The 27,058-nt window shown below is 38.5% G+C and overlaps 1 protein-coding gene across 6 annotated transcripts; it reads left to right on the forward strand.

Moving 5' to 3' along the window:
* The first annotated feature begins 1,779 nt into the window (after window positions 1–1,779).
* On the forward strand, window positions 1,780–27,058 carry LOC133853253 (protein TOPLESS-RELATED PROTEIN 2-like). 6 transcript variants are annotated; one of them, XM_062289585.1, is made up of 27 exons: window positions 1,780–2,031; window positions 2,184–2,246; window positions 2,333–2,683; window positions 3,049–3,228; window positions 3,348–3,461; window positions 3,560–3,718; window positions 3,924–4,101; window positions 4,199–4,325; window positions 4,425–4,534; window positions 4,680–4,818; window positions 4,899–5,008; window positions 9,580–9,649; window positions 9,743–9,816; window positions 9,894–9,989; window positions 10,064–10,159; window positions 10,370–10,497; window positions 10,794–11,028; window positions 11,117–11,284; window positions 13,467–13,574; window positions 13,652–13,798; window positions 18,622–18,732; window positions 18,965–19,147; window positions 19,300–19,428; window positions 20,009–20,104; window positions 24,346–24,531; window positions 26,344–26,522; window positions 26,674–27,058. In XM_062289585.1, the coding sequence occupies exons 3-27, from the start codon at window positions 2,604–2,606 to the stop codon at window positions 26,885–26,887; spliced, it is 3,417 nt and encodes a 1,138-aa protein (XP_062145569.1). In that variant the 5' UTR covers window positions 1,780–2,031; window positions 2,184–2,246; window positions 2,333–2,603; the 3' UTR covers window positions 26,888–27,058. The 6 variants fall into 6 exon arrangements, with proteins under 6 accessions (XP_062145569.1, XP_062145572.1, XP_062145571.1 ...); XM_062289588.1 differs by having other exon boundaries at window positions 2,339–2,683; XM_062289587.1 differs by having other exon boundaries at window positions 1,780–1,994.

Consider the following 27,058-nt stretch of genomic DNA (forward strand, 5'->3'; position numbering starts at 1 on the left):
AAGACAAACATATTTTCACAGAGCTGGATAAAAACGACACATTTTTAACCAATTGTTAAAAGAGCTCATGCACCACTCGAAACAGAGCCAAAACCCTAATCCACTTGGTGTTTATTAAGATTTTAATTTATTTATCAGTTTTTTTAAAATTGCATTTTAACTTATCAGATTTTGCCATTTTCATTTCAATTATTCCATCTAAAATTGACTAGTTGGTATTAACACGGTTAATGCTTACATCCAAGCCAGGTAAGTAGTTTTACTCCATGGCCTGTTATATTCTAAAAAGTTTATTTATTTTTATTATATTAAAAATATAAAAAAAAAAGCAAAAAGAAAAAAGAAAGATAGGGTAGAGGGAGTGAGGGACTAAGCCACCCTCCACTCTTATAAGGGGTGACCACCCACCGTGGTAAGGTAGCTCCTGCAAGTACCTCGATAGAAGGACGACTTACAAACAAAAGGGATAGCTCGCATGGTCACCCCAACATAAAGGTAGCTCGCATGCCCTTGCTAGGGTATAGTCATGCAAGCTACTCCCATAGTGGAGGTGCCCCTTGCTGGGTTGGAAGGTGGCTCCTCCCTCTCCATCTCATTTTTTTTTTTTTTTAAATATAATAAAAGATTAAAATTTGTTTAACACGTGAAATGTGATCGAATTAGAATCCTCTCCAATTCATTTTTTGCTCACGGGTATTAATAGAAGGACATAAATTTTTAACAAATTAGATTTGTAAGAATTTGTTTACAAATCAATATTTGAAAGTGTCATGTGTTATTTAATATGCGAAAAACACATTTTTTTTAGTAGTATGTGCTTATCACATGCTTTTTAATATTATTAATAAAAAAAGATTGAGGTAATTACCTTTTCTCCCATCAACTACCAGCCATTGTCAACATGCCCCATGAACTGACACTTCGACAAAAAAAGAGCATCAAACTACAATCTTTTCACACTTTGGCCCATTCCGTTAGTCTAATTCATGCAAAAACTTAAATGCCCTAATTCAATTTAAAAAATGACGTAAATGCTCTCAGCTTTAAAAAAAAAAAAAATGAAGGAAAAGGGGGTGGCGGCAGCCACCCCTAAGGTGGCCGGGTGGCCGTGCGGCCACCTTTAGGGGTGGCTCGCGGCCACCCCCTTAGATTTGTTTTTTTTTTTAAAAAATATATATTAATTTTAATATTTTTTATTAATTACTGTAGATGGCATTTTGGTATTTAAACTAAAATGAACGCTAAAAAATGGCATATTCCATCCAAATTAACGGAATTCCTTGACGGAAGAGGTAAAAATGTGTAAAGATGGTAGTTTGATGCTATTTTTTGGTCGAAGTGTCAGTTCATGTGGACATGTTAACAATGACTAGTAATTGATGTGGGGAAACGGTAATTACCCCAAAAAGATTTGTTTTCTATATGCTAAAAAGACACAGCATTTTTAGAGATTGGGTTCTTCCAACTCACTTAATTTGTAAGAAATTTATGTCGTTATAGAATTAATGTTAATTAATTTTAAATGGAATTATTGAAGTGAAAAAAGTGAAAATTTAAAATATTATTTTAAAAAGTTAAAAGCATAAATTAAAATTGAATGAAAATAGTAAAAAAGAAAAAAGAAGATAAAATATGTATTTGAAAGAGCATCAATTGCTGTACAGAGAGTCTCGCGAGTAGAGGAAGGAAATCAGGTAGAGAGAGAAGGTAGTACACTAATTGATAGGGAGAGAGAAGGGTTGTACATATATATATATGGAGAGAGAGAGAGAGAGAAAAGCAAACACAAACAGCAACTTTGTCCTTGTCCTAGAGAGATAAAAGAGTCATAAGCATATAAGAGAGAAAAAGTAAACATTTTCTAGACACTAAGAGATAGAGTGAAAGTGAGGGTTGTTGCAGTGTTAGCTGCAAAGCGCATAGTGGGGAGACGCAAAAAAGTAAAGTAGAAGAAGAAGAAGAAGAGAGGTTGGAAAACCCTAATCCTGGAAATGGTTCATTTTGCCACTCTCTGAAGATTATTAAGGCTATGTATTTTCCTCACTTTCTTGATGTAGAAATGAACAAAGAAACTACCATGTACTATGAAACATGTGGTGGAAAATCAAGCTCTAGAATTTGTTTTGCTTTCACATTTGGCTGCATATAAATTAAGCTTTCACGGTGTTGGATCTTTGTGCTAGGAGCTGAATATTAGGGTTTATTCGGGGTTTATGCGAAGTGGGGTTGGTTCGCTTGAAAAACAGGTTTGTCTTGGTGTTGTTTTTATTGGGTATCTGTGTTTTATTGTGCTTCTTCTGCTTTTCTAAAATTTGGCTTTTTTGTTGTTTAGATGGAGGCGTTACTTGTACTGATTTGATTGGAGGAATGTTTGCATAAGTTGGGGCTCAAAGCGAGGTCTTCGATAAATGATTTGAAGCAAAATTCAGTACCTAAAGAAAGGCGAAGAAGAAATAGTTTCCGAGTATCGTGTTTTCATCAAATTATCAACCTTTACCGGTTGAAAGAGGAATTCGGGACAGCCTGTGTTGATTGAGGTGGATTTAGACGCTTTGGGTTGACGTTGGATCTTTGCGCTGGAGCCGTTAGGATTACCGGGGACAATGTCTTCCTTGAGTAGGGAGTTGGTGTTTTTGATTTTGCAGTTCTTGGATGAGGAGAAATTCAAGGAAGCAGTTCATAAGTAAGTCCTGTAGTCATTAATAATTATGTATGTTTTGTTATTTCCTAGTCTCTGGTAGGTTGCTGTGAAAACTTTGGAAAAGAAAATACTTCAAAAATATCCAAGGCTCCGTTTAGCCAAAAAAAAAAAAAAAAAAAAAAAAAAAAACGAGGAGGAAAGAGGTTATTTTTCTATTTTTGTATAAAAAAAATGAGCCCACGCTTTTCTTGAATGTTACTGTCAAATTTGAATCGAGGTACCTTGGCTTCTATTCTTTCTGCCTTTCTTTGGTAGCAAAATGGAGCGTGAGAAATTTTGGTTTGAACAGATTTGCAATGGACTGTGCTTTTTATGTATGTGCTTGTAATGAGTTTCTGAACTTTTAGGTTAGAGCAAGAGTCTGGCTTCTTCTTCAATATGAAACATTTCGAGGATCAGGTCCAGGCGGGGGAGTGGGATGAAGTGGAGCGCTATTTATGCGGCTTCACGAAGGCAGAAGACAACCGATATTCAATGAAGATTTTCTTTGAAATTAGGAAACAGAAGTACTTGGAAGCCCTTGATAGGTGAGCATTTAAAATTGTTGCCGTCAACATGCCTTATTAATTTCTAGGAGCTCTTTTAAATCATTACTGGTTATCAGCTCGCAAAGCATTGCTCAGTGTAATATCTGTTTTTCGCTCAGGCAGGATCGAGCAAAGGCTGTTGAGATTCTTGTCAAAGACCTTAAGGTTTTTGCGTCCTTTAATGAGGAACTTTTCAAGGAGATAACTCATTTGCTTACTCTTGAAAACTTTAGGTACTTAACCCTTGCTTCCTTTTTTTTCTTTTTTAATTTGGATGATCTGCAATATGGTTTGTCCTAATTTATATCTCCTCTTTCTTTTGCATCATCAGGCAAAATGAGCAGCTTTCCAAGTATGGAGACACAAAATCCGCTAGAAACATTATGCTCATAGAACTTAAAAAGCTTATTGAAGCAAACCCATTGTTTCGTGATAAGCTTGTGCTCCCAACCTTCAAGAGTTCACGACTAAGGACTTTAATTAACCAGAGGTTATTCCTACATTTCCCTAGTTAGATATACTATGCAACTATGTGTCAATGAATCATTTGAAATTCTGGTTACTAACTGGTGTTTTTGTGTATAAGCACTTGTTATGTTTCTTACTCGCTAGTTATCAGAAAAATTAATTCAAATGAAGACTTGTACCTTGATTTCCCCTAAATATTGACTCATTTCTCTATTTGAAAATTTCAGTTTAAATTGGCAGCATCAGCTTTGCAAGAATCCTCGTCCAAACCCCGATATTAAAACTCTCTTCATAGATCATTCTTGCAATCCAACTAGTAATGGAGCTCGTCCTCCTCCCACAAACAGTCCCCTGATGGGACCAATGCCTAAGGCTGGGGCATTTCCCCCCCTTGGTGCCCATGGTGTAAGCATTTTCCATCTATTTTCTTGCTAGAAGAGAGAGAGGGGGGAACACCAGCAGCATTCAGAAAATAATTCTTGCAATGCCTCTTATTGTGCAGCCTTTTCAGCCTGTTGTTTCCCCATCTCCTGGTGCTATTGCTGGGTGGATGTCAGGCACCAATCCTTCTTTACCACATGCTGCTGTAGCAGCAGGGTCACCTGGTCTTATGCAGCCTTCTAGTGCAGGTAGGGGTGTTTGGAATGTTTTTTAGGGATTCTATCTCTCCTCTGGCATAGTTGACTGTAGAATTACTTGCTTTAGTGATTATTTTCTGATGTATACAGCTGCATTCTTGAAACACCCAAGGACCCCCCCTGGTGTAACTCGCATGGATTATCAATCTGCTGATTCTGAGCATGTGATAAAGCGTATTCGTACAGGCCAGTCTGACGAGGTGTGGATGGATAAGACAGTTTTTCAAGCTCAATTTTCTAGCTTTCTAACTTTATTAAGTACTGCTCGGCCTTGTAGGAATATTATATTTGTTGTCCTATTCGTTTTTGCTTATGAAAGTATATGCTCACCTATGTTCTCTATAGGTGTCCTTTCCTGGTGTAATGCATACTCCTAATGTCTGTTCACAAGATGACCTTCCTAAAGCGGTTGTACGGACCCTCAATCAAGGATCTAATGTCATGAGCATGGACTTCCATCCGTATCAACACACTATTCTTCTAGGTTTGTAGTAGAATTTTTATGTTTTTCTCCACCAAATATTTAATGTCCATTTATCAAAGTAATCGATTATTTATTTGTAGTTGGGACAAATGTTGGTGACATTAGCATTTGGGAAGTTGGATCCCGGGAAAGGTTGGCAAATAAGCCTTTCAAGGTTTGGGATATCTCAACTGCTTCTATGGCATTGCAGGTATTGTTTTCTCATCTTTTTTGGAGTGTAATAGATTTCGAATTGCCCTTTTTGATTCTTTTGTCAAAGTTGACAATGAGGGATAGCCCTCCCCTAAGTGCATAAACCCTCGAATACTTTTTTTGATAAGTAATGCATTTCATTGAAAGCGCAGAGCGCAATCCTAATACACAAGAAATATATAAAATAAAACATCTTTAATGAGAAAAGAACAAACATCCAACATTAAAAAAAAAAAATTGGAAAATTGTGAGATATTATATGCCCCTGTCCATACATAAAGCGATTGACCAAGATGAATTTAGTTCCACTGAAGTTCGCGATCTTCAAAACACCTTGCATTTTGCTCTCTCCTTTTACAATACATTAAGCATGAAGGGGACATCCTCCAAACTTTCAAGATAGAACAACTTTACAACTTACCTCTCCAACAGTCCAACAACTCTATCACCCTTCTAGGCATGACCCATTCTACTCCAAAAAGGCTAAAAATCGAAATCCATAATCTCTTGCCACTACACAATTGAGAAGAAGATGATTTACAGATTCTCTGCACCTTTTACACATGCTACACCAATCCACCACTACGACTTCTCTCTTTCTCAGGTTATCCAAAGTCAGAATCTTTCCAAGAGCCACTGTCCACACAAAGAGACTTACTCTTGATGGAGCCTTGACTGTCCATTTGAACTTGAGATGACCTTCTCCAACACCTTTTTCAACTTTTTCTCTAGCACCTTGAATACGATTTTGTATATACTACCCACTGAACTTATAGGATGAAAGCCCTTAATATCAACGACACTAGCTTTCTTAGGAATTAGGGAGATAAAAGTTGCATTAATGCTCTTTTAGAACCTCCCAACAAATCTGAAAAAAAGCTAATGAGAATCGGTTAGGGCCCTGGGACTTATCACCATTCAGATATCTGACCACTTCATATTCCTCACTCTCCTCAAGTTCTCTTTCGATCCAAGAACCCTCATCTTCATCATTGAAATTAAAAGACAAGCCATCCAGCTTTGGCCTCCAACTAAACTGTTTTGAGTAGAGTTGAGAATGAAACTGCATTATGTGCTCCTTTATTTCAGTAGAATCTCAAGATAAAGACCCATTAACTATTAGAGCATCCATGGTATTATTTCTTTGATTTGAATTTGCCATCGATGAAAAATATTTGTATTGTTATCACTCTATGCCAACCAAAGCGCCCTAGATTTTTGCCTCCAACTCACTTCTTCATAAAGAATTATAGCCTATCCAAATCCCTAGAATACTCCTTTCTCTTTCTCTCCTCCTCAATCAACGATCGACCTTCTACAATAATATCAAGCTCTTTAATACCATCTGCTAACTCCTTTTTCCTCTTCCCCCAACATCGCCAAAGATATCTTCATTCCATTTTTTCAACTCCATTTTCAAAACTGTCAATTTACGAGCCAACACAAAGCTAGGGGAACCCTAAAAATTGTATGACTTCCACCATATTTTCACTTGATCCGCAAAGCCCTCTGACTTCAAGCACATATTATCAAACTTAAAATGCCGACTTCTCCTACTCGAAACCCCGCAATCGACCAATAATGGAAAATGATCAAACAAATTCTAGGAAGTCTTATTTGAACCACATCAGGAAATTGTTCTTCTTGATCAAAAGAAAGAAGAAACCTATCAATTCTGTCCCATTTTTTGGGTCGCACTTTTCCGTAGAGGCGTAAGCCGGTTATCATTCTGGTTGGGTGGGTTTTATCTTCCGGCGACGATGTGATGCCTTGATGTGGCTGTTTTGTGTTTTGGGTGTGTCGCGAGATGGATAAGCGATTTATAGTAGAAGACAAGGCTTTTGTCTTTTCGGTTTTGGATGGGGCGGCGGTGTTGAGGGTGGAGGAGAAAAGAAAAAACTTCTCCGGCAAGGTCATCTTGAGCTTCCAGTGTTCCGAGTGGCTTGTGTCGACGATGGAAGGGCTTTTGGGTTTCTCGATAGAGCAAGATTTTGTCAAGTCATTCAGGGAAGGGTCAAAAGTCTTGATTGCTCAGTTAGGTGGCAACAAAACTGGCCGTTTCTTAGAGGCGACAGTTTTCGGGATGGGTGGCCGGGAAGGTTTCATTCTGATCCTTGAGGGTAGTTGAGGATGGGCATGGCACAAGTTCTCCGGCGAACTGAGAAAGGCGGCAGATTACCTCTTAGCCATGGTGGGATGCAGGCTCGGGTCATTATCTGTGTTGGAATAGAAGGCTGGGAAGGTAGAAGGGACAAGTTTGGGTTTGGCTACGAAGTGGACTGGGCTCTCTTTTGCAGAGGTGTTGATGTTGAACCCGATCACTGCCATGAAGGTGGTGTCTAGTGTGGGGGTTCTTCCTTCCAGATTGAGGGATTCGCCGGCGGAGTCATGTGATTTTCTTCTGGTGGTGAGGTTTGCAGAGGAAGACCAGAGAATGGTGGTAGACTGCTATTCCTTGGAATCTCCCCCGCTGGATCCTCTGGACAAAGATCAGAATCACCGACCTCTGGGCAAGAAGTCTCTCCCAAGTTAGAACTTGAATTTCAAATTCTCGAACTTGCGCACGTGGAAACAGCTGGTAATCAGCTTCAAATTGGCCATGGGCCAAGTTGGGAAGTTTATGGGGCGGTTTTTCGGGTCTGGCCTGGGTTGGAAACACACAGGCATTGGCTTGGGCCGGTTTCTGCTGAGACCCAGAGCCTCCCATTCGAAGTCAGCCTCTGGGAAAATGTTGGGTCTGCATTTTATTGGGGGTGGGTCGACAAGGCGTTTGAGAACTGGCCCAGGCTTGGATCGGAAATGCTTAGGTTGTTGTTTGGGCCGGTTTCTGCCAAACTCCAAAACCGTCTGTCCGGCGAGAATCATTTCAGAGATGTTGCTGAAATCAACTTCTGGGGAGTTTTGGGGTTGCATTTTACTGGGGATAGGTCGACAAGGTGTTCGAGGACCGACCCAGTGGGAGTGGGTCTGGTGTCGCCAGTCACTTTGGGGTGTTCTCTTCGGCAGATTCCCTTGTCGTCGACAACTAGTGGGATGGCTCCTTTTCTGTCTTCTTCCGGGGGTGGGTCTAGTGGATTGCAAGTGACTCCGGTTCCTTCTAGTCTAGCCTCTACAGTCTTTGGGTTTCCTCCAATGCCGACTCTGGATCCTAATTTTCCGGCAGCTCCGGCCCATTCTCCGGCTGCTGTCTTTAAGTTCATTTCGTTGAGGCCACTTCAGATTCCTCAACCCGGTTTTGCCCTTTGTCTCTTGATGGAGTTGCTGGGTTGGGTGAGAAGTTGCGATCATCCTTCTAAGCCTTTTCAGTGTTATTACCGGAGGGCGAAGGAACTAAGGAAAGGGCATTCTATGAATTGGAATAGTGAGCTATTTTCGGATTCCTTGGAAGCCATGAAGATGTTTGCTGGCTGTGTTGTTAAAAAGGTTACGGTTGCAGAGCCGCCAGTGAAGAAGGTTACAGAGCCTCCAGTGAAGCAGGGTCTAAGAAGGGGATTTCTCAATCCTCGCCCGAAGGTGCCAGTTATTTTCACATCGCTGCAGAAGGTCGTCGAGGTCGGGTTGGTTGGACCTTCCTTCCCCCCCCCCCGAGAGGTTGGACCTTCCTCCCCCCCCCCCCCCCCCCCCCGAGAGGTTGCCTATCTCCTTTTCCCGCTGAAGGAAATGGATTTTCCCAATCTCGAAATTGGCCAGTCGGGTTTGATCATAATGGGGAGATTGTGGTTTGGGAGGAGGACGAAGACTATTGGGATGATTTACCCTTGGATTGTGCTTTGGATGGTTCTTTTGAGGAGGAGGCCTTGGTTATTCGGGACGCCATGGAGGAAGATTTTTTGCGAGAGAAGATGATAGCACGCCAAAAGTCAAAAGGCAAGAGGGAGCTATTGAATCTGCAAAGCTCCATAAATTATGGCGACGCCTCAGTCTCCTCTAGGCGTAGTAAAGGAAAGGCCCGCATGTTGTAGGATTGTGTGCTTTGGTGGGTTGTGGGTATTCTCTCGGGTTTGTGGGTTTTTTCTCGTGTCTGGTTGGGCTCTTTTGTGGGTTGTTTTGGGCTTTCTTTCTTTTAGGTTCTGGGGTTCTTTTTCCATTTTTTGTTAGTTGTTGCGGGTTAGCTTTTTGTGTTTTTTGTGTATACTTTCTATGTACCAAGGGGCGCCTTTACGCTTTTTTAATAAATCTTTTCTTACCTATCAAAAAAAATAAAATTCTGGACCAACATTGATTCTCACGATTATTAGACCAATTAATCGAACATCACCATTCCCAATCTCTGACCTAATCTCATAAGACTTAGCTTCCACGTAAAAATATCCCAAGTAACCCATCACTAAATTCCTGTATTATTTTAAGAGCCTTGTTTCGTATTAAGGCTTGAGACTACAAAAACTGCAGGCTTACCCTCTAATACTAGTGAAGTTGGGATTTAATTCCAACTCCTCTGGTGCAATAACAAGTGATTTTAGCAACAGGCAAGCTAGCACCACCGTATATGCTATTTGTAATATAAGAATTGAGTATTAGAAATAGCAAGTAATTTTCCTTTCAAATTAATTTTGTTTATACTACCAGACTGCATTGCTCAATGATGCTGCACTATCGGTGAATCGATGTGTTTGGGGGCCAGACGGAGTTATGCTTGGTATGTAGATACTTTGGGGCTCATGATTATTTTATATCCTTATTTGTTAGATCACATCGTTGTGCATTTAATTCTGTGTTCTGCATCGTTTAGGTGTTGCATTCTCAAAACATATTGTTCAAATATATACATACAATTCAACTGGAGAACTAAGACAGCATTTGGAGGTAAGCCCCCTGCCCTGGATATTATGTTCTCCCCTGGCTATTGAAAGGTGCTGTTAATTGATTATCTCATCTTTTAGATCGATGCTCACATTGGTGGTGTTAATGACATTGCATTTGCCCATCCCAACAAGCAACTATGTATTGTCACATGTGGTGATGATAAGATGATTAAGGTATTGGCTAAGAACTTGATATTTCCTATAAATAAGAAAGTTAGGTATCCTTATTATAATATTCCATATGGCAGGTATGGGATGCTGTAGCTGGATGTAAACAGTACACTTTTGAAGGCCATGAAGCTCCTGTATACTCAGTCTGTCCTCATCACAAAGAAAATATCCAAGTAATTTCATTTACAATTTGGTTGTTAGCTTTCTACGTGTTTAGCATTTTAACGAGCTTACTTGTGATGAAGAGTGCACTAACTTTCTCTGTAATACATTGGCAGCTTGGAAAGATCAGATAGCATTCATTATCAAGAAATCTTATATCTTCCAGCTGACTTTATCTTCTGCATGGTTATTTTCCAGCTAATTTTTGTCCTTATGTGCAGTTTATTTTCTCTACTTCCATTGATGGGAAAATCAAAGCTTGGCTGTATGATTGCCTAAGATCTAGAGTGGATTATGACGCTCCTGGACTTTGGTGCACCATGATGGCATATAGTGCAGATGGAACCAGGTAAAACTTGCCAGTTAGAAAGATTATAAAGGGCTAATATTTGTTTAACATCTTTCTCTATTTTTGTATCTCGAGTTCTCTATATTTATGATTTGAAATATCTGAAAGCATAAACTGCACAAAAAACCCTTTCAGCTCATTTTCCAGCACGAACTGCAAAGGAGTATGCAGCTTATTTCTGGGTCCTTTTGTTTTATTTAATTTTGATGTTGATCACTTAATTTGGTTATCATTTTTACTATAACTAGTGCCATCACTGAGATTAATTATGAGGATACTTCTGTTTTTTCTTTCAGGCTCTTCTCATGTGGAACGAGTAAAGAAGGTGAATCGCATCTAGTTGAGTGGAATGAGAGCGAGGGAGCTATAAAGCGGACATATTCTGGTTTCAAGAAGCGCTCCTTAGGTGTTGTCCAGTTTGACACAACCAGGAACCGATTCTTAGCTGCTGGTGATGCCTTTCAAATTAAGTTTTGGGATATGGACAATACAAATATGTTGATGGTTGTTGATGCAGATGGTGGATTGCTTGTTAGTTTTCTGTTGCCTTTTCATTTAACTACTGGTTCTCAAATTGAAGGATGGAGTAGCCACAATTCATTCTATTCTTCTCTTGCAGGCTAGTTCTAGACTTAGATTCAACAAAGAGGGGTCGTTGTTGGCAGTCACGACTAGTGACAATGGAATCAAGATTTTAGCCAACAGTGATGGTGTGCGCTTGATAAGAATGTTAGAGAGCAGGGCTATTGATAAAAATCAAGGCCCTTCTGAACCCATCAACTCTAAGGTAGTCCTGTGCTTTTGTTTGTTGAGTTATATCTAGTATATTGCAAATTTGCAACAATGTCATGTCGCCTGTCACAGAGTAATGCTATCAAGAATTGTTTTTTTCAAAACTTCACTTACACCCCCGGATGTGTCACTGGCTTTGCAATGTTGACCTTGAATGGTCAAAAGCTGCAATGTGGGTATCCCATTTTTCATCCCCTTTTAATTTCACCCCTCCGTTATAATTTTTTTGTTAAATCTTAACAGAGGATGCCAAATGCCTCATATACCCCCGTACTGTATATACATTAAAAAAAAAGAAAAGAAACTGAACATTTGCTTACACACGGCAGCCGTGGGTCTTTTTTTTTCTCTTGTTTTACTTCTTTTTTCTTTTTCTTTTTTTTTTTTTTTTTTTTTTTTAATTTTAATTTTAATTTTTTTAATTAAAAGGTAAATTTGTATTATTATAAATTTTACAGGGGTATAAGAGACATTTCACCCCGTTTGCCGTAATCCTAAACCCTAACGGTAGAGGTGAAATTAAAAGGAGCTGAAAAATGGGATACTAACCTTACAACTTTTGATAATTCGAGGTTAATATTGCAAAGACCATGACACTTCGGGAGGCTAAGTGAAGTTTCCTCTAAGGTAAATTTATTAAAAGCGCAAGGGGTGAAACCCAAGTACATAGGAAGCATACATGAAAGAAAACTATCAAGAATACTCTTTACCTTTAAAAAAAAGCCTGCTCTAAGACCAAATATAATTCTGCAGTTTACGCAAATCTATGATATGGGTGGAATAAAATACCACTTTGAGTTGTCACATATGTGAATCCTCATAGGTCTGTTAATTAATTGAACCTCGAAAACTCAGAAGATCAAATTTTTAAATGCCGCCTTTTATATTCAAGTCTTTATATTTGATTATCTTTAAATACCAAGTCTTTATGTTTCGGTATTTAAATATCAGTCTTTTCATTTCAGTATTTAAGTACCAGTATTTTCATTTCAGTCTACACTTCAATATTTAAATACCGGTATTTACATTTCAGTGTTTAAATACCAGTCTTTACAGACAATAGCTAATTGAGATGGGGTATCTCCATTTCTGAGTTGTAGGATGGAGTTTCTTTGTACAGAAATCCCCTAAATAATATGTTTCCCACTATTTGAAATGTTTTGATTTTGATTGGGCGAGAAGTTTGGAGTTGACACAAGTAAAATAAAAAATTAGTGTTGATTACTGCCATATGCTTTGTGATGCCATGCCATCGACCTTGAATTCCATTTTGCAGATTGTATTCCAAGATAAAAAAACAATCCGAATGACTTGTCCAAAAAAAAAATTCTGAATGTACTAGCTATTGAAAATGGTACGTAGGAGCGTAACCATACTGCTGTTGAAGGCAAAAATAAAAATCCTGATGATTGCTTCACCAGAGCTGTGTGATCTACTTAGCTATACTGTTAAGTCTAAAATATGTTTGGGTTGCAGGCTTGTGATGTTGCCCTGCATAATATTACTTCGAGTTTGACTAATTAGGTACAGTTTTTATTTATAAGTAATTGGCACGTATGATTAAAAGCGTAAGGCGCCCCTTGGTACATATGAAGAATACAAGAGCCCCTTGGTACATATGAAGAATACAAGAGGAAGCACTTAACTAGAAATTAGGTACAACTTTTAGAGATAGACTCTATTCTTAGAAACTTCTTTTCACTTAGAACTTAGCTCTACTCCCTCACATGGGGATAGCTTATGCAATATTCAGTTTTCCTGCTGTTATGTGGCCGATGGAATTTGAGAATGATAATAGCTGTAGACTATAATTTTTTAACTTTTGATTAGTTGACTATATCTATCCGATATGAGTATTGTTAGCTTTTACCAAAAGCAAATGTTATGGTTCTGTTGGATCTTTGATATATATCCTTCCCTAAGTATAGCTTAATTACAATTTGGCTGCGGAGGCCTATACTTGTCTTGACAGATTTAAAGAGTGGGTTTGTTTGTTACTTTGTATTTGTTCTGCCTAGTTGATTTATACAATGCTAAATGAATTCATTTATGTAGCTGTTGTCTTCTCTTGTTTCTTTAAGATTTTACTCTTGCAAGATTTCATTATAAATTTACTTTCTTAGTTTGCTATCGAGATTTCAAAACTCAATTTCTTAAGCGCATTTTTTTTTTGGCAGCCCCTACTTGGTAACTCTTTAGGTCCTTTTACAAATGTTTCTCCTGCTGCTACTCCAATAGTGGACCGTACTGATAGAACCCCTCCTGCTGTCTCCATTAGTAATCTGGTAAGTGTTATCTTTTTCAGTTGGATACAATTGTTTGTGCTACCTAGTTTTGAAGTTTTCATAGGACATCGCTGCAGGGTACCATGGACAGCAGCAGGCTACTTGATGTCAAACCACGGATCTCAGATGATGTAGGCAAGATTTTGAGCTGGAAAATATCTGATGTTGTGGACGCATCACAACTCAAGGTTCTACGATTGCCCGACCCCGTAACAGCAGGCAAGGTAGGTGGTTTGAGAATGTGAATGGTCATAAGTTGCTTGGGGCGACTCACTTTATATTGGGAAGGAATACTTTTGCTTATGAAAATTTTGGGATCTGGCCCTGGAGAACTGTATGCCTTTTTATCTTATGATAGTTATGTAATTTATTTAATAAAGTTGTAAAAGTCCATGGGTCTAACTCACTCTCAAAAAATGCATCGAGAGAGGAGAGGACGCAATGACTTATAAAGTCCCCAGGTTATGTATCTCTTGGTGATGTGGGACACTTTAACACGCCCCCTCACGTGTGGTAACTTTGGCTAAACACGTGTTCAACATCGGGAGGAAAAGGCCTATCATTGTCCAAAGAATCGGCTTTGATACCATGTAAGTCCATGGGCCTAACTCGCTCTCAAAAGACGCCTTGAGAGAGGAGGAGACACCATGACTTATAAAGTCCCCGGGTCATGTATCTTTTGGTGATGTGGAACACTTTAACAAAAGCAACTACATTCATTTAATATGTTGGACGTGTCATGGGAGGAAACTTGGTAATGTTGATGATTGTCAAGTGATGAAGTTTTTTGTTGAAAGCCTTGTGTCTACATGTTGGTGATAGTGTATTCTTGATAAATGCTTGTAGGATTGGCATTTTGCAATATGTCTAACTGCCCATGAACTGTCAATCCGTTGCTTCCAACCATGAACCCCAGGTTTGATGTGAGGACACCCAATAGCATATAACTGATGTGATTGGTAAAATGCACTGGTTAATTATGAGAGTATTAATTAAGACATACAATAGGAAGACATGTAAAGGAAATATAGATAATTTCGAAGGATTAGTCTTTGGAGATAGCTTTGGAGGTAGCTTTGGAGGAGGTGAGCTGGCGGCAGAAATCTAGAGTCTTGTGGTTAAAAGAAGGGGACAAGTGTACTAAATTCTTCCACTTCATAGCAAATTCAAATAGAAGGTTCAACTCTATTGACTCTTTATTGATTGGAGATACTCTTTCTTCTAATAAGACAGAAATTGGCGATCACGTGGTTGAGTTCTATCAAAAGCTATTTCATGAGCTGAGTAGGTGGAGGCCTAGGGTGGACGGTATTTCCTTTGATTCTATTTCAGATTCTGATGCTAGCTGGTTGGGGAGAGCGTTCGAAGAGGAGGAGGTCAAGAAGATAGTGTCAGCTTTGAATGGTGATAAGGCACCGGGTCCTGATGGCTTTTCTATGGTCTTCTTCCAAGCGTGCTGGGATGTCGTGAGAGTGGACATTATGAAGGTTTTTGATGAGTTTCATGCCAGAGGTCTGTTTGAGAAGAGCCTGATTGCTTCGTTTATTTCTCTTATTCCGAAGGTTTCAGGGGCTAACTCCATCAAAGATTTCCGGCCTATTAGTTTGGTGGGAGGCATCTACAAGATTATTGCTAAATTTCTAGCAAACAGATTGAAGTCAGTCTTGGAGAAGGTCATTTCCAAATCTCAGAGCGCATTTATCAAAGGAAGGCAGATTCTTGATCCGATTCTTATTGCTAATGAATGCATTGATAGTAGGCTTAGATCGGGGGTTCCAGGCATCATTTGCAAAATGGACTTGGAGAAAGCATACGATCATGTTAACTGGGAGTTTCTTTTGTATATGTTGAGGAGGTGTGGCTTTGGGGAAAAATGGTGTAGGTGGATAGCTCATTGCATATCAACTCTGCGGTTTTCGGTGTTAACCAATGGCTCCCCTTTTGGTTTTTTCGTAGCTCTCGAGGTCTGAGACAATGGGATCCTTTGTCACCCCTTTTGTTTGTTTTTGTGATGGAAGCCTTGAGCCATATGATCTCAGTTGCAGTTAGTGGGGGTTTGTTGGAAGGTTTTAAAATAGGTGACGCAGATTTTTCGCATCTTCTGTTTGTAGATGATACTCTGATTTTTTGTAGTGCTCTTGATTCTCAGTTACTTAATTTGCGGAGTCTCTTCCTCCTGTTTGAAGCAGCTTCAGGGTTGAAGGTTAATTTGGCTAAGTCAAATTTAATTCCAGTGGGGCATGTTGATCAAGCGGAAAGGCTAGCTGACATTTGAGGGTGTGGGTTTGCCACTTTGCCGGTTAAGTATCTTGGTCTTCCTTTGGGGGCCTCCTATAAGTCTACTCATATTTGGGACGGGGTTGTTGAGAAGATTGATCGTCGTTTGGCTAGTTGGAAAAGAATGTATCTCTCTAAGGGTGGTAGAGTAACCCTTATTAAGAGTACCTTAGCCAATGTGCCTACTTACTTTTTGTCTCCATTCCATCTCCCAAGGAGTGTTGCCGCTCGCTTAGAGAAGCTACAACGGGATTTTCTTTGGGGTGGTTTGGGTGAAGAATCTAAATTTCACTTGGTGAGGTGGTCGAAAGTCTGTTCCCCAATTTCAGATGGGGGTTGGGTATTCGGAATTTGTTATTGTTCAACCAAGCGTTGTTAGGTAAATGGTTGTGGCGGTATGGAATAGAGAGAGAAGCTTGGTGGAGAGTTGCGGTGGATGCCAAGTATGGTAGTTTGTGGGGTGGGTGGTGCTCCCGCGAGCCTGTAGGTGCTCATGGGGTGGGGCTGTGGAAGAATATCAGGAAAAGGTGGGGGAGTTTCTTTGGTTTCTCTAGATTGGAGGTGGGGGATGGGGTTAGGACAAAATTTTGGTATGATCTGTGGTGCGGGGATAGGGTATTGAAGGAAGCTTTTCCTATTCTTTTTGGTATTGCTCGGATGAAGGATGCTTCCGTTGCGGATAATATGAAGGTTTTGGGTGGCTCTATCCAGTGGAATGTGAGCTTTGTTAGAGAGGCGCATGACTGGGAAGTGGGTGTCTTTGCATCCTTCTTTCATGTGTTACATTTAGCCATGGTGAGTAGAGATCGTGCTGACAGGCTTAGGTGGGTCCCTTCCAAGAAAGGGGTGTTCAAGGTTAAATCCTATTTCAGCTCCTTGGCCGGCGGTGAGGGTAGTTGTTTCCCTTGGAAGAGTGTGTGGAGGACTCAGGCTCCTTCAAGGGCGGCGTTCTTTGCGTGGTCGGCAGCCCTTGGTAAGATTCTTACAGCGGATAATCTCAGGAAGCGAAAGATCATCATTGTGAATAGATGCTACTTGTGCAAAAGAGACGGGGAAACTGTGGACCGCCTTCTTCTTCATTGTGATGTGGCTTCTACTTTGTGGAATCATGTATTTTCTCGGTTTGGTATGTCTTGGGTTATGCCTAGGAGAGTTGTCGATTTATTTTATTGTTGGTGGAAGGCGGGTAGGTCAAGGAGTGCTGCAGTTTGGAAGATGGTGCCTATATGCATTTTTTGGTGTGTTTGGAAGGAGAGAAATCTTAGGTGTTTTGAAGACTTGGAGAATTCCATGGAGAATATTGTTGCATCGTTTTTACATTTGTTGTATCTTTGGACGGAGGCTTTTTTGTCACCCGTGTCTATTAGCTTTTCTGATTTTTTTGTTCGTTTTTCTTTGCCTTCTTAGGCGTTTCCTTGTGTATACTTCCAGTGTACTTAGAGGGGTGCCTTACGCTTTTTTTTTTTTCTTTATATAAAATTTCATTTACTTATCAAAAAAGGTGTGGGCCTGGGTGCAACCTTGTACTAACTGATACACTGCTATGCCAAAAAATAATGTCTAATGGGATCTTAAGGAATTGCTAAAGCATTGAAAAACCTATGTTGAAATAAAGAAATGAATTGAATTAAGTTTATTATGAAGATATTTGATAAAAAAAGTTTACTGAATCTGCTACTGGCTTGATTGGATATACTATAATTTGATTCTATGCTAAAGATTTATTGCTAGATTAGAAAACTAAACATTTGTCATTACTTTCAGAAGTTTATTTCAATTATTCATTTAGCCAATTGAAAGAGACGAAATAATTTGAAGAAAATTTTACCAATTTTTTCTGGAATCCCATTATTATTCTATTTAATCTTCCCACGAGGGGTGCTTGGAGGGATATGCTTACCATTCGATAGAAGTAGTTTAAGGTGTTGCTTTTTATAAATTTGTCATGCAATGTATTCAATAAGGTATTTGTCAATAATTACTAGTACTGGTGATGCAATCCAATACATCAAAATGTCACCTAATACTTGAGATAACTGGTCAAGACATTGATTTCTCCTAACGTATAGTCTGGAGTCTACCAATACAAATGTCTCTGTCCAATTACTTTAAAAGTTAAATTTAGTTGTCTTACCTTGGACTGCCCAATTCAGATATAAGGCTTGCCCTTCTTTGGAAAGAGTAAAATACTTTGATGACTTTACTAGTACAGTATGCAATCCAATCTTTTGACATTACTAGTACAGTGTGCAATCCAATCTTTGACAAATATGAGCTTACCACTAATGTAGTGTCTTTCCCCTTTATTTCCAGTACAGTTTTGACACGCAACAAGCTTCTTGAATTCTTCAACTAACAGCTTTAGAGCAAACGTCTAGTAACAATAATTATTCTTTACATTCCAAGTTTTATATACTTTGTCATTAGTTGGTGAGAGAGATGTTAATGAAATAGGTTGTAGACTATGCTATTTAGGAAAATCATTAACCTCAGAAGGTGGAAAAGAGAGCAGGGACATTTGATTGTCCTTCTGATGACACTGCACTTTCTACATGCACTTAATATAAACATACTTGTTCACGCCTTAGAGATGTTGTTCATGTAAAAAAGCCATAAACTTAAATTGTGATGATAACGATAACCTGAGAGTGGTACTAAGAGTCCAGAATCATTTATTGATTTGGTTTATAATATTTTTAGATGTACAAAGTAAAATACATGTTCTTTTTGTAGTTCCTATGTCATTTGAATAAGGATTCACAAATTGCAGGTTGTGCGACTGATCTACACTAACAATGGCCTAGCTCTACTGTCCCTTGCTTCCAATGCTGTTCACAAACTTTGGAAATGGCAACGTAGTGAAAGGAATCCTCTGGGAAAGGTTTGCTTTCTACCTTAAAGAATTTCTTTCTCATATGTTTATGGTGTTTCTAATGGCTAATGTGGTGAAAGGAATCCACTGGGAAAGGTTTGCTTTCTATCTAAAGAATTTCTTCCTCGTATATATGGTGTTTCTAATGGCTAATGTAGTGAAAGGAATCCACTGGGAAAGGTTTGCTTTCTATATGTGCATTGTGGTGTTTCTAATGGCTCTTCACCCTGGAAATATTCAGGCTACTGCATATGTTGTGCCACAGTTGTGGCAGCCTCCTAATGGAACTCTTATGAGTAATGATGTAAATGAAAATAAACCAGCTGAAGAGTCTGCTTCATGTATTGCTCTATCTAAAAATGATTCTTATGTCATGTCTGCATCTGGTGGGAAGGTCTCTTTGTTCAACATGATGACATTTAAGGTTTGTTAATGCTACTTTTGCTTGTTTCCGGATTGGAAAATATACAGTTTCTTTTTTGTTCTTCACCAATTTTAATTTCAGCTGGCTACTATGCAATCAAATTCTTATAACAACTTCACATTTACCACATTAACCTGGTAACTGCTGTTCAGGTCATGGCAACATTTATGTCCCCACCTCCTGCAGCCACTTTTTTGGCATTCCACCCTCAAGATAATAATATCATTGCTGTAGGAATGGAGGATTCTTCTATTCAAATATATAATGTCAGAGTTGATGAGGTGAGACAGCTCTTTTGTTTTTATCATTCTTTCTGTTGGCCTCTATTTTTTTTAGTAATTCATGTTTGATTAGTTACAATTTTATTGTTTCATTTAGGGAATAATTGTATGGTTCATTCATTGCTAGTGTTAATGCCTACTCATCCTTTCAAAGTCATGCCATTGTTTGATTTTTAGAAGTTTCAAGATCAACTAATTGTACATTATTTTAATGTCATTGTGGTCAATCTTGAAAAGTACATGACATCATTGAGTTTATCATATTGTTTATGCAAGTTACAAAATTTAAGTTGGACTTCAGAATCTTTATCTGTATAAGTGCATGGAATTTGTGGTTACTTGTAACTTTCTTTTGGTCTTTAAACTTATGTTCATGAAGGAAATGTGATCATTTATGGCAAAACATTAATTATTAGGAAAAGGTCAAGTCTTATGGTTGTTCTGTTATAATGGAATCAAGGTTTTAATGTATTCCCATAAGAACTGTTATAATCATATAAGCATCCACCACTTAAGGCCCTAAGCCCTCTTAGTGGCATCTGACCATAGAAAATACTTAAAGCTTGAATATTGCTTGCAGGTCAAAACCAAACTCAAGGGTCACCAGAATCGGATTACAGGGCTTGCATTTTCGCAAACCTTAAATGCTCTGGTTTCTTCAGGAGCTGATGCACAGGTTAATGGCTGATTGTATTTATATTCCAGTATTTCAATACATTCTACAACATGAATTCTTGGCTGATCAGTCTCACTTTTAGAATTTTAATGTAAAGGGTTATCTAGATCTCTGCTTCAGGACCCGACTTTGGTGGGAACAACAATGGTGTTGTGGCCATTTTCAACTTTAAATATATACCTGACCAAACTTAGGGTCCTGTGTTGGACAACAGACCATCGGCTTAGTAACATGATCCTCTTGTTACCTAAATCGAGCTGCAGAAAAACCATATACAATTTCTGTATTCTATTGAAGGCCAGTTCCTAGTTTTAGTCTCTTCAAAGCAGGGTCTTGGGAGGGAAGATCTAAGCATGGTTTTAACTTCTTTACTTTCGTATGAAGTGGCTGCTCTCAAGAATCTGGCTGCACTTGACAGCGCAAGATCTTTACTATTGCACTAGACAATGACTCCAAGCATAGGATTCAAAAATATGTAGTTACATTAGCCTGAGTATATGGATGAGAGTTATTTTTAGCGTTAACAAGTAATTAACTGCATACCTTTTATAACCATTACACTACCAGATATTTACTTATCAAAAAAAAAAAAAAACTATTACACCACCAGATATTCAAAATTCTGAAGGCTGGACCTCTCAAACGAAGAAAGAAAGTTATAGGCTAATGACTTCTACCATTACCCCAGGCGAGTTAAAATTGTTTGAAATTTCTTCGTTCATTCCAAAAATAATTATAGAAAAGCATAAGCAATTTCTCAACCTTAATGTTAATCCCAATGGCGGAATTCAAATTTACATGTTCGATTACGCTCAAATTGTTACCAACCCTGAGCTTCAGTTCAAGAGGAGTATCAGTTTACAATCTTATCTTTATCCCCTACATGGAAAAGAATGATTTCATCAAAATGGAATAGAGCTCCATAAATGCTTTAAATTACACTTAAATCTTATGTCTCCCTGAAATTGATTGCCATGGCTGAAGATAAAATGGAACTTGCAGTTGCATTCTTTATGTGTAACAAGTTGATGGAGTGGGAAGGATAAGGCTTGTCTTCCCTTTTCAGAGAGCGGTTTGACTCCTCTTTGACATTTATACTACTTCCTTGCCTTCCCTTTTCAGAGATCTCTTTGTTCTCTTCCCAGTTTTTCCCCCATGCCTTTGCCGCTTTGCCTTCATCATGTTGTTCCTTCTTTCAGGGATATTCGGTAGGTGTCTGGGCCTCCTAAAAAAATCCTTCTAGCAAGAATGCTGCTTAAACATTCCAAGACATTGAAGCATCTTGCTCTTGTGATGATCATAAGTGGCAAGCGGACTCGTAGTAGCTAGTATCGAGAACTTTGATTTTAGGCCTTTTTATAATGCCTTGAGGGGTATAGGCAAAGAGTTCCATCTATGGTGCCATTTTTCAGCTGGTCTGTGGCTTTGGAAGGATTCTTATGGCAGATAATCTTGGTAGAAGATGGCAATTTATTCATAATTAGTGTTTTTATGCATCATTTGCTGATTTATTCAGCAGCTTATAGGCTATGGTTTTCATTTGTTTGATATATCATGGTCATGCTGAACAGCCTGCTTGAGCTGTTTGCTAGCTGGAGAAGAGGGGGCAGGAACCATAAGAGTGGTTTAGCCTGGCAGGTAGTGCCATTATATGCCTAATGTGGAGTATTTGGAATGACTGTAGTATCAGAACCTTTTCTTTTGGAATGACTGTAGCATTTGGAATGGCTTTATGGAATAATATCTTTAGCTGCTTCAATCTGTCTTGAGTTATGCCTCTTTGGGTTGTAGATTTATTTGCTTGCTGGTGGACGGGTGATTGCTCTCGGAGTGCTGTTGTGTGAAAGATGGTTCATTTTGTCTTTTGTGGTGCTTGTGGAGGGAACGAAATGATAAAAATTTCGAGGACAAAGAAAGGACAATCAAGGGGCTCATTACTTTTTTTTTCTTTGTTATCTTGGACTGCTGCGTTCCTAGCTCCATTAGTGATTAGATTTAATGATTTTCTTGTTCTTTTTTCTTTTTCTTCTTAGACGCTTCTCTTGTATACTCCCTGTGTACTTGATTGCGTTTTGCGTTTTTCTAATGATATTACTTATATAAAAAAAAAAGTAATAAAACCAATCTTGTTGAAAGCGTAAGGTGCTCTTAAGTACACAGAAAGTATACAAAATTAACTACCTAACTAAAAAGGGCAAAATGAAAAAGAAAGTCACTAAAACTGATTGATAGAGGAGACACATACGCTGCCGTCCAAATATATTAAGTTTCAAAGAATAGAGAAATAATTTCCCCCATAGTCCTCTCCCTGTCCTCGATGTTTCTATCATTCTTTTCCCTCCATAAACATCAAAAGAGGCATGTAAACACCATTTTTCACACTGCAACACTCCTAGGCCTGTCAGAGGACCACCGACAGTCATATAGATCAATAACATGTCTAGGCATAATTTAGGACATCTTAGAGCGATTGAAAAAAACACTCCAAATAGTGGAAGCCACATCACAATGAAGAAAAATGTGGTCTACAGATTCTTCATTCCTTTTGCACATGCAATATCTGTCCATCACGATGACGTGCTGCCTCCTAAGATTATCCAATGGGAGGATCTTGCCTAGGGTCGCCAACTATGTAAAAAAGGCTGCCTTAGAAGGAGCCCGAGTCCGCCAAACACTCTTCCAGGAGTCTTTCGCACAAGCAAGACCATATAAAACCGGGAAAGCTACCTTTAGGGCTGCTTCCCCACACCAATGATCATGCCAAAAGCTAATCCTGGACTCATCCCCCACCTCAAATCTAGTAAAGGTGGAAAGTTTTTCCCACCCTTCCGTGATATTCTTCCACAACTCCACCCCAAAGACTCTTACAGGCTCAAAAGAGCACCACCCTCCCCATAAATTACAAAATTTGGAATCCATCGCTACTCTACACCAAGCCTCTCTCTTAAGCCCATAGCGCCACAGCCATTTACCTAAGAGAGCACGATTAAACACCATCAAATTCCTGATACCCAACCTCTAACTCCACAGTAAATTGACATTAGTTTAGAATTTTTCTGTTCCCTTCCAAGGGTGATTATCCTGACTATTCTAGAAAGATTTGGGGTGCATAGTGTCGAAAAGGTGGATGTCGACACCAACTAACGTTGCAGGTCTAATATATAGGAATGCTATGGGATGGTTAATGACTGTATGTAGAATCAAACAAGGAAATGCATTTTTCCAGTTCCTCCCTTTCATGACACTCGTGGGTTGATGCATGTGTATAATAAAAATAGAAAAGAAAGGAGGTCCGGGCCTTACTAATGCCTACAAATCAAACATTTACAAACTCTAAACACGAGGAGCCAAAATTTGGAGGAACAAAGAGCCAAGAGAAGAGCGGCTTAATTGAAAGTAAGCTTGAGCTTAAGATTTGAAAGGGATAAGAAAACTTATAAACTTATGTCAATTTACTGTGGAGTTGGATATTGAAATAGTTTTGCAGAAAAGTTGAATTTATTGAATAAATATCAAATTCAGATAATTTGTTATGAATTCTTTTTATGTTCAATTGTTTGGTTGAAATAAGTTGAGTGATTTCTTTTGAATGTTTTTATTATTATTATTATTATTATTTTTGTATTACTAATTTACCGGCAATCCCTGGCTATGGACATCAGTGGAATTAAAAGCTTTTTTCTTTAAAACACTTTACCTTTGGGCTGCTGCTTTGATTTTAATATTTTTCAAGTTTTTCTAGATCTTTTCTGTTCTTCTAGTTAGGTGTCTCTCTTCCTGTGACCTCGAGAGAACCTTACTACAGTAATTGTTGGGTAGTGAGATTGTACACAACTTCTCTCACAAGTGCGGTGGAATTCTCCTTAGTGTCCTAACCTACTTTCATATTGAATTAACACTTTGAATATGAGATTGGTCCTGAGGTAAACCTCATTGTATGTTTGCCACTATGAATCAAATGGTTTTTTAAAGTAAGTAATAGAACTTTATTAGAAAATAAAGGGACAAGTACAATAGGGGAAAATGCGAAATTCCCTCTATTAAATTCAACCAAAACTTGTAACCAGAAGTCCTAGAAATCATGAGTAGAGTTTTGTTGCCTATCAAACTGAAACACGGCATATTATAATGACTGAATGCTTTGGATTTGAGTGATTAGGATGAGGTGCTGTTACTAGTTCTCCTTTGCATTATAAGTTGCTTGATAATTAGTGTCTTACATTTGATCAATTGAATTTCAGTTATGTGTATGGAGCATTGATGTGTGGGAGAAGAAGAAATCAAGGTTCATTCAAGCACCAGCTGGTCGCCAATCCCCACTAGTTGGAGAAACTAAAGTTCAGTTTCATAATGATCAAGCGCATCTGCTAGTTGTACATGAAAGTCAAATTGCTGTGTATGACAGCAAGCTTGACTGTTTGCTCTCAGTAAGTTTTCACCTTACTGTCCTTGTCTCATATTGCCTTATTAAGTATTTACCTTCAATTTTTGGTAAGCTAACCAAATTATCAATTAACCAGAAAAAGATACAAATGGGAAGAATGGGGTGAGGACGCATTGATCCTCACCACCTTCAATTTTTGGTAAGCTAACCAAATTATCAATTAACCAGAAAAAGATACAAATGGGAAGAATGGGGTGAGGACGCATTGATCCTCACCAGTATTTATGCCTACCTAGCCGGAAAAACTATACTTGTTTTGCACATTTAGAAATTTTGGCAACATTGGCTTTATCATCATCATTAAAGAATTTATTAGAATTGTTTTTGTTGGTGGTACTATTTCAGCTTATTGGAAGCAGGAATTCGTAAAACAAGCTAATAATGTAGGGAGGGGTTTCTTTTCCCGAGGGAGGTACAGAAAGGCTGTTTTATTTAAAGGAGAGGAGGGCAGAAGCAGCAACCAAATCATGGATTTGGTCGAACCATGTGGCAGCCCCCTTCCCCCAATCCTTTCTCATTTTTCTTTCTGACACGTTCACAGGTTCATGCACACACTAGGCTGTTATTGAGCCGGCATGTTCTTCCTTTGTACTAGGCAGTCTGCAAATTAAATCTAAAAACTTTTAGACACAGTCCTCTTGAAGGAAAATAGTCCTTTGGAGAAATCCTCTCCTTTTTTTTTTAAAAAAAAAAAAATTGAGCTGAAAGTATGCAGTTAAAAATCTGTAAAAGCATTTCTCTTTCAGAATTTCTGCTTGATGCAGCTGCACTGTAATATTTAGTTACCCATCTTCAGTATCCAAGTGTACTACTTTTGGAATCCAAGTCCCTCACTCATTGTCTATATCCTGTCGACAAAATTATCTTGCAGTTGAGGTTATCTGAAGATGGCTGACTTTCTTACATCAAGATTGACACAACTATTGAACCATAAAGTACCACTTTTTGTAGATTCCCCCCGCCCCTCGCAAAAAAAAAAAAAAAATCCTTTTCTAATATAAATTTCTGCATACTTTGAAGGAACTAGTAGGCTTTTCTCAAAGCTTTAACTTAAGGTGTCTTCTGGCAGTGCCTCATCATTCTTCCCTTATTTATTTAAATAACATTTCCAAGTTATGTTGGAGTCTTACCTGGTTGCTTACTGATGGTCATTTGGTACCTGAAAACATGTTATATTTAAAGGACCATATTGCTGTTCTACCTGATTTGTCCAATGCTGGTGATCCCCAGGTCTAGTTTACATTAGGCGACTCTAAAGTCTGCCGTTTATCTTTTTTTTTTTTTGGGTTAGAGCATTGATATAAGTGGTTAACAAATGTGCGAAGCAAATAATTTTTCTTTTGTGAAGTTTCTCATATATTTTATTTTTTATTTTTTAAATACGAGGGAGTTTTGTGGAGAGTAGATAGTAGATCCATTAACTATGCTGGATTTTTGTGGATAAGATAATCTGTACCTGTAAATTGGCACCAAACGAGGTTCAATGCTCTTCTATGGGACAATTATTCCTTGGATTGCAAAAGAATGTAGGGCGATGTATCTCCCATTTTAACATTTACATGGTAAATAAATAATAGACGTGATCTGTGAGGCTATAACTGTAAGAGGCGTTCAGTGAATTGATCATTTTGCAAAAATTTTTAACTGATGACAAGATTAGATTCTCTTAACATATGTTATCTATATGAATTTTTTAGTCATATCGTTGAGTTTGTTTTCTTGATAATCAATGTTTAATTGCAGTCAATATTGAATGGTTTTTTTAGTGATGTTTTGCCAATCCATTTTCTTGCAGTGGTCATGGTCTCCAAAAGAGATACTTACTGCTCCCATCTCAAGTGCAATATATTCATGTGATGGTTTACTGGTTTATGCTTCTTTCTATGATGGTGCTGTTGGAGTTTTTTATGCGGATAGCTTAAGGATCCGATGTCGAATAGCACCTTCTGCTTACATACCATCCTTTGCTGCTAGGTGAGCAAACGATACTATTATAGGAAAGCTTTCCATTTAGTGATTCAAGCTGAAATCAGATTCCTATGTTGCTACGTAATCACCATACTCTGTTTGATGTATTAAAAGCTTGAAGTGTAGTGCATTATTTATTGACAAAAATATTCTACAGCAGCAACCCGGTCTATCCTTTGGTCGTTGCTGCTCATCCATCAGAGCCTAACCAGATCGCACTAGGCATGAGCGACGGTGCGGTACACGTGTTAGAACCATTTGATGTAGAGCAAAAATGGGGTGGTCCATCCTCTCAAGATAATGGACCAATACCTTCAAATTCATCAAATCCTTCCCCGAGTGGTCAAGCGTCAGAGCTTCCTCCTAGGTGATGGGCGGCATAGATAAGCATGTGCAACCACAAGTATAGAGTGTTTGTGAATTTTACTCATTACAAATTTCATATTTTGCCCTAAGCCATTGCTTTATATCCCGGCTTTATAAAATATTTGTTGTAAATTCATTTTGTTTCATTTAGCTAATAGAAATTTGTTTGGAGGTAA

The sequence above is a fragment of the Alnus glutinosa genome, chromosome 1, assembly GCF_958979055.1.
Source record: "Alnus glutinosa chromosome 1, dhAlnGlut1.1, whole genome shotgun sequence".
Taxonomy (NCBI): domain Eukaryota; kingdom Viridiplantae; phylum Streptophyta; class Magnoliopsida; order Fagales; family Betulaceae; genus Alnus; species Alnus glutinosa.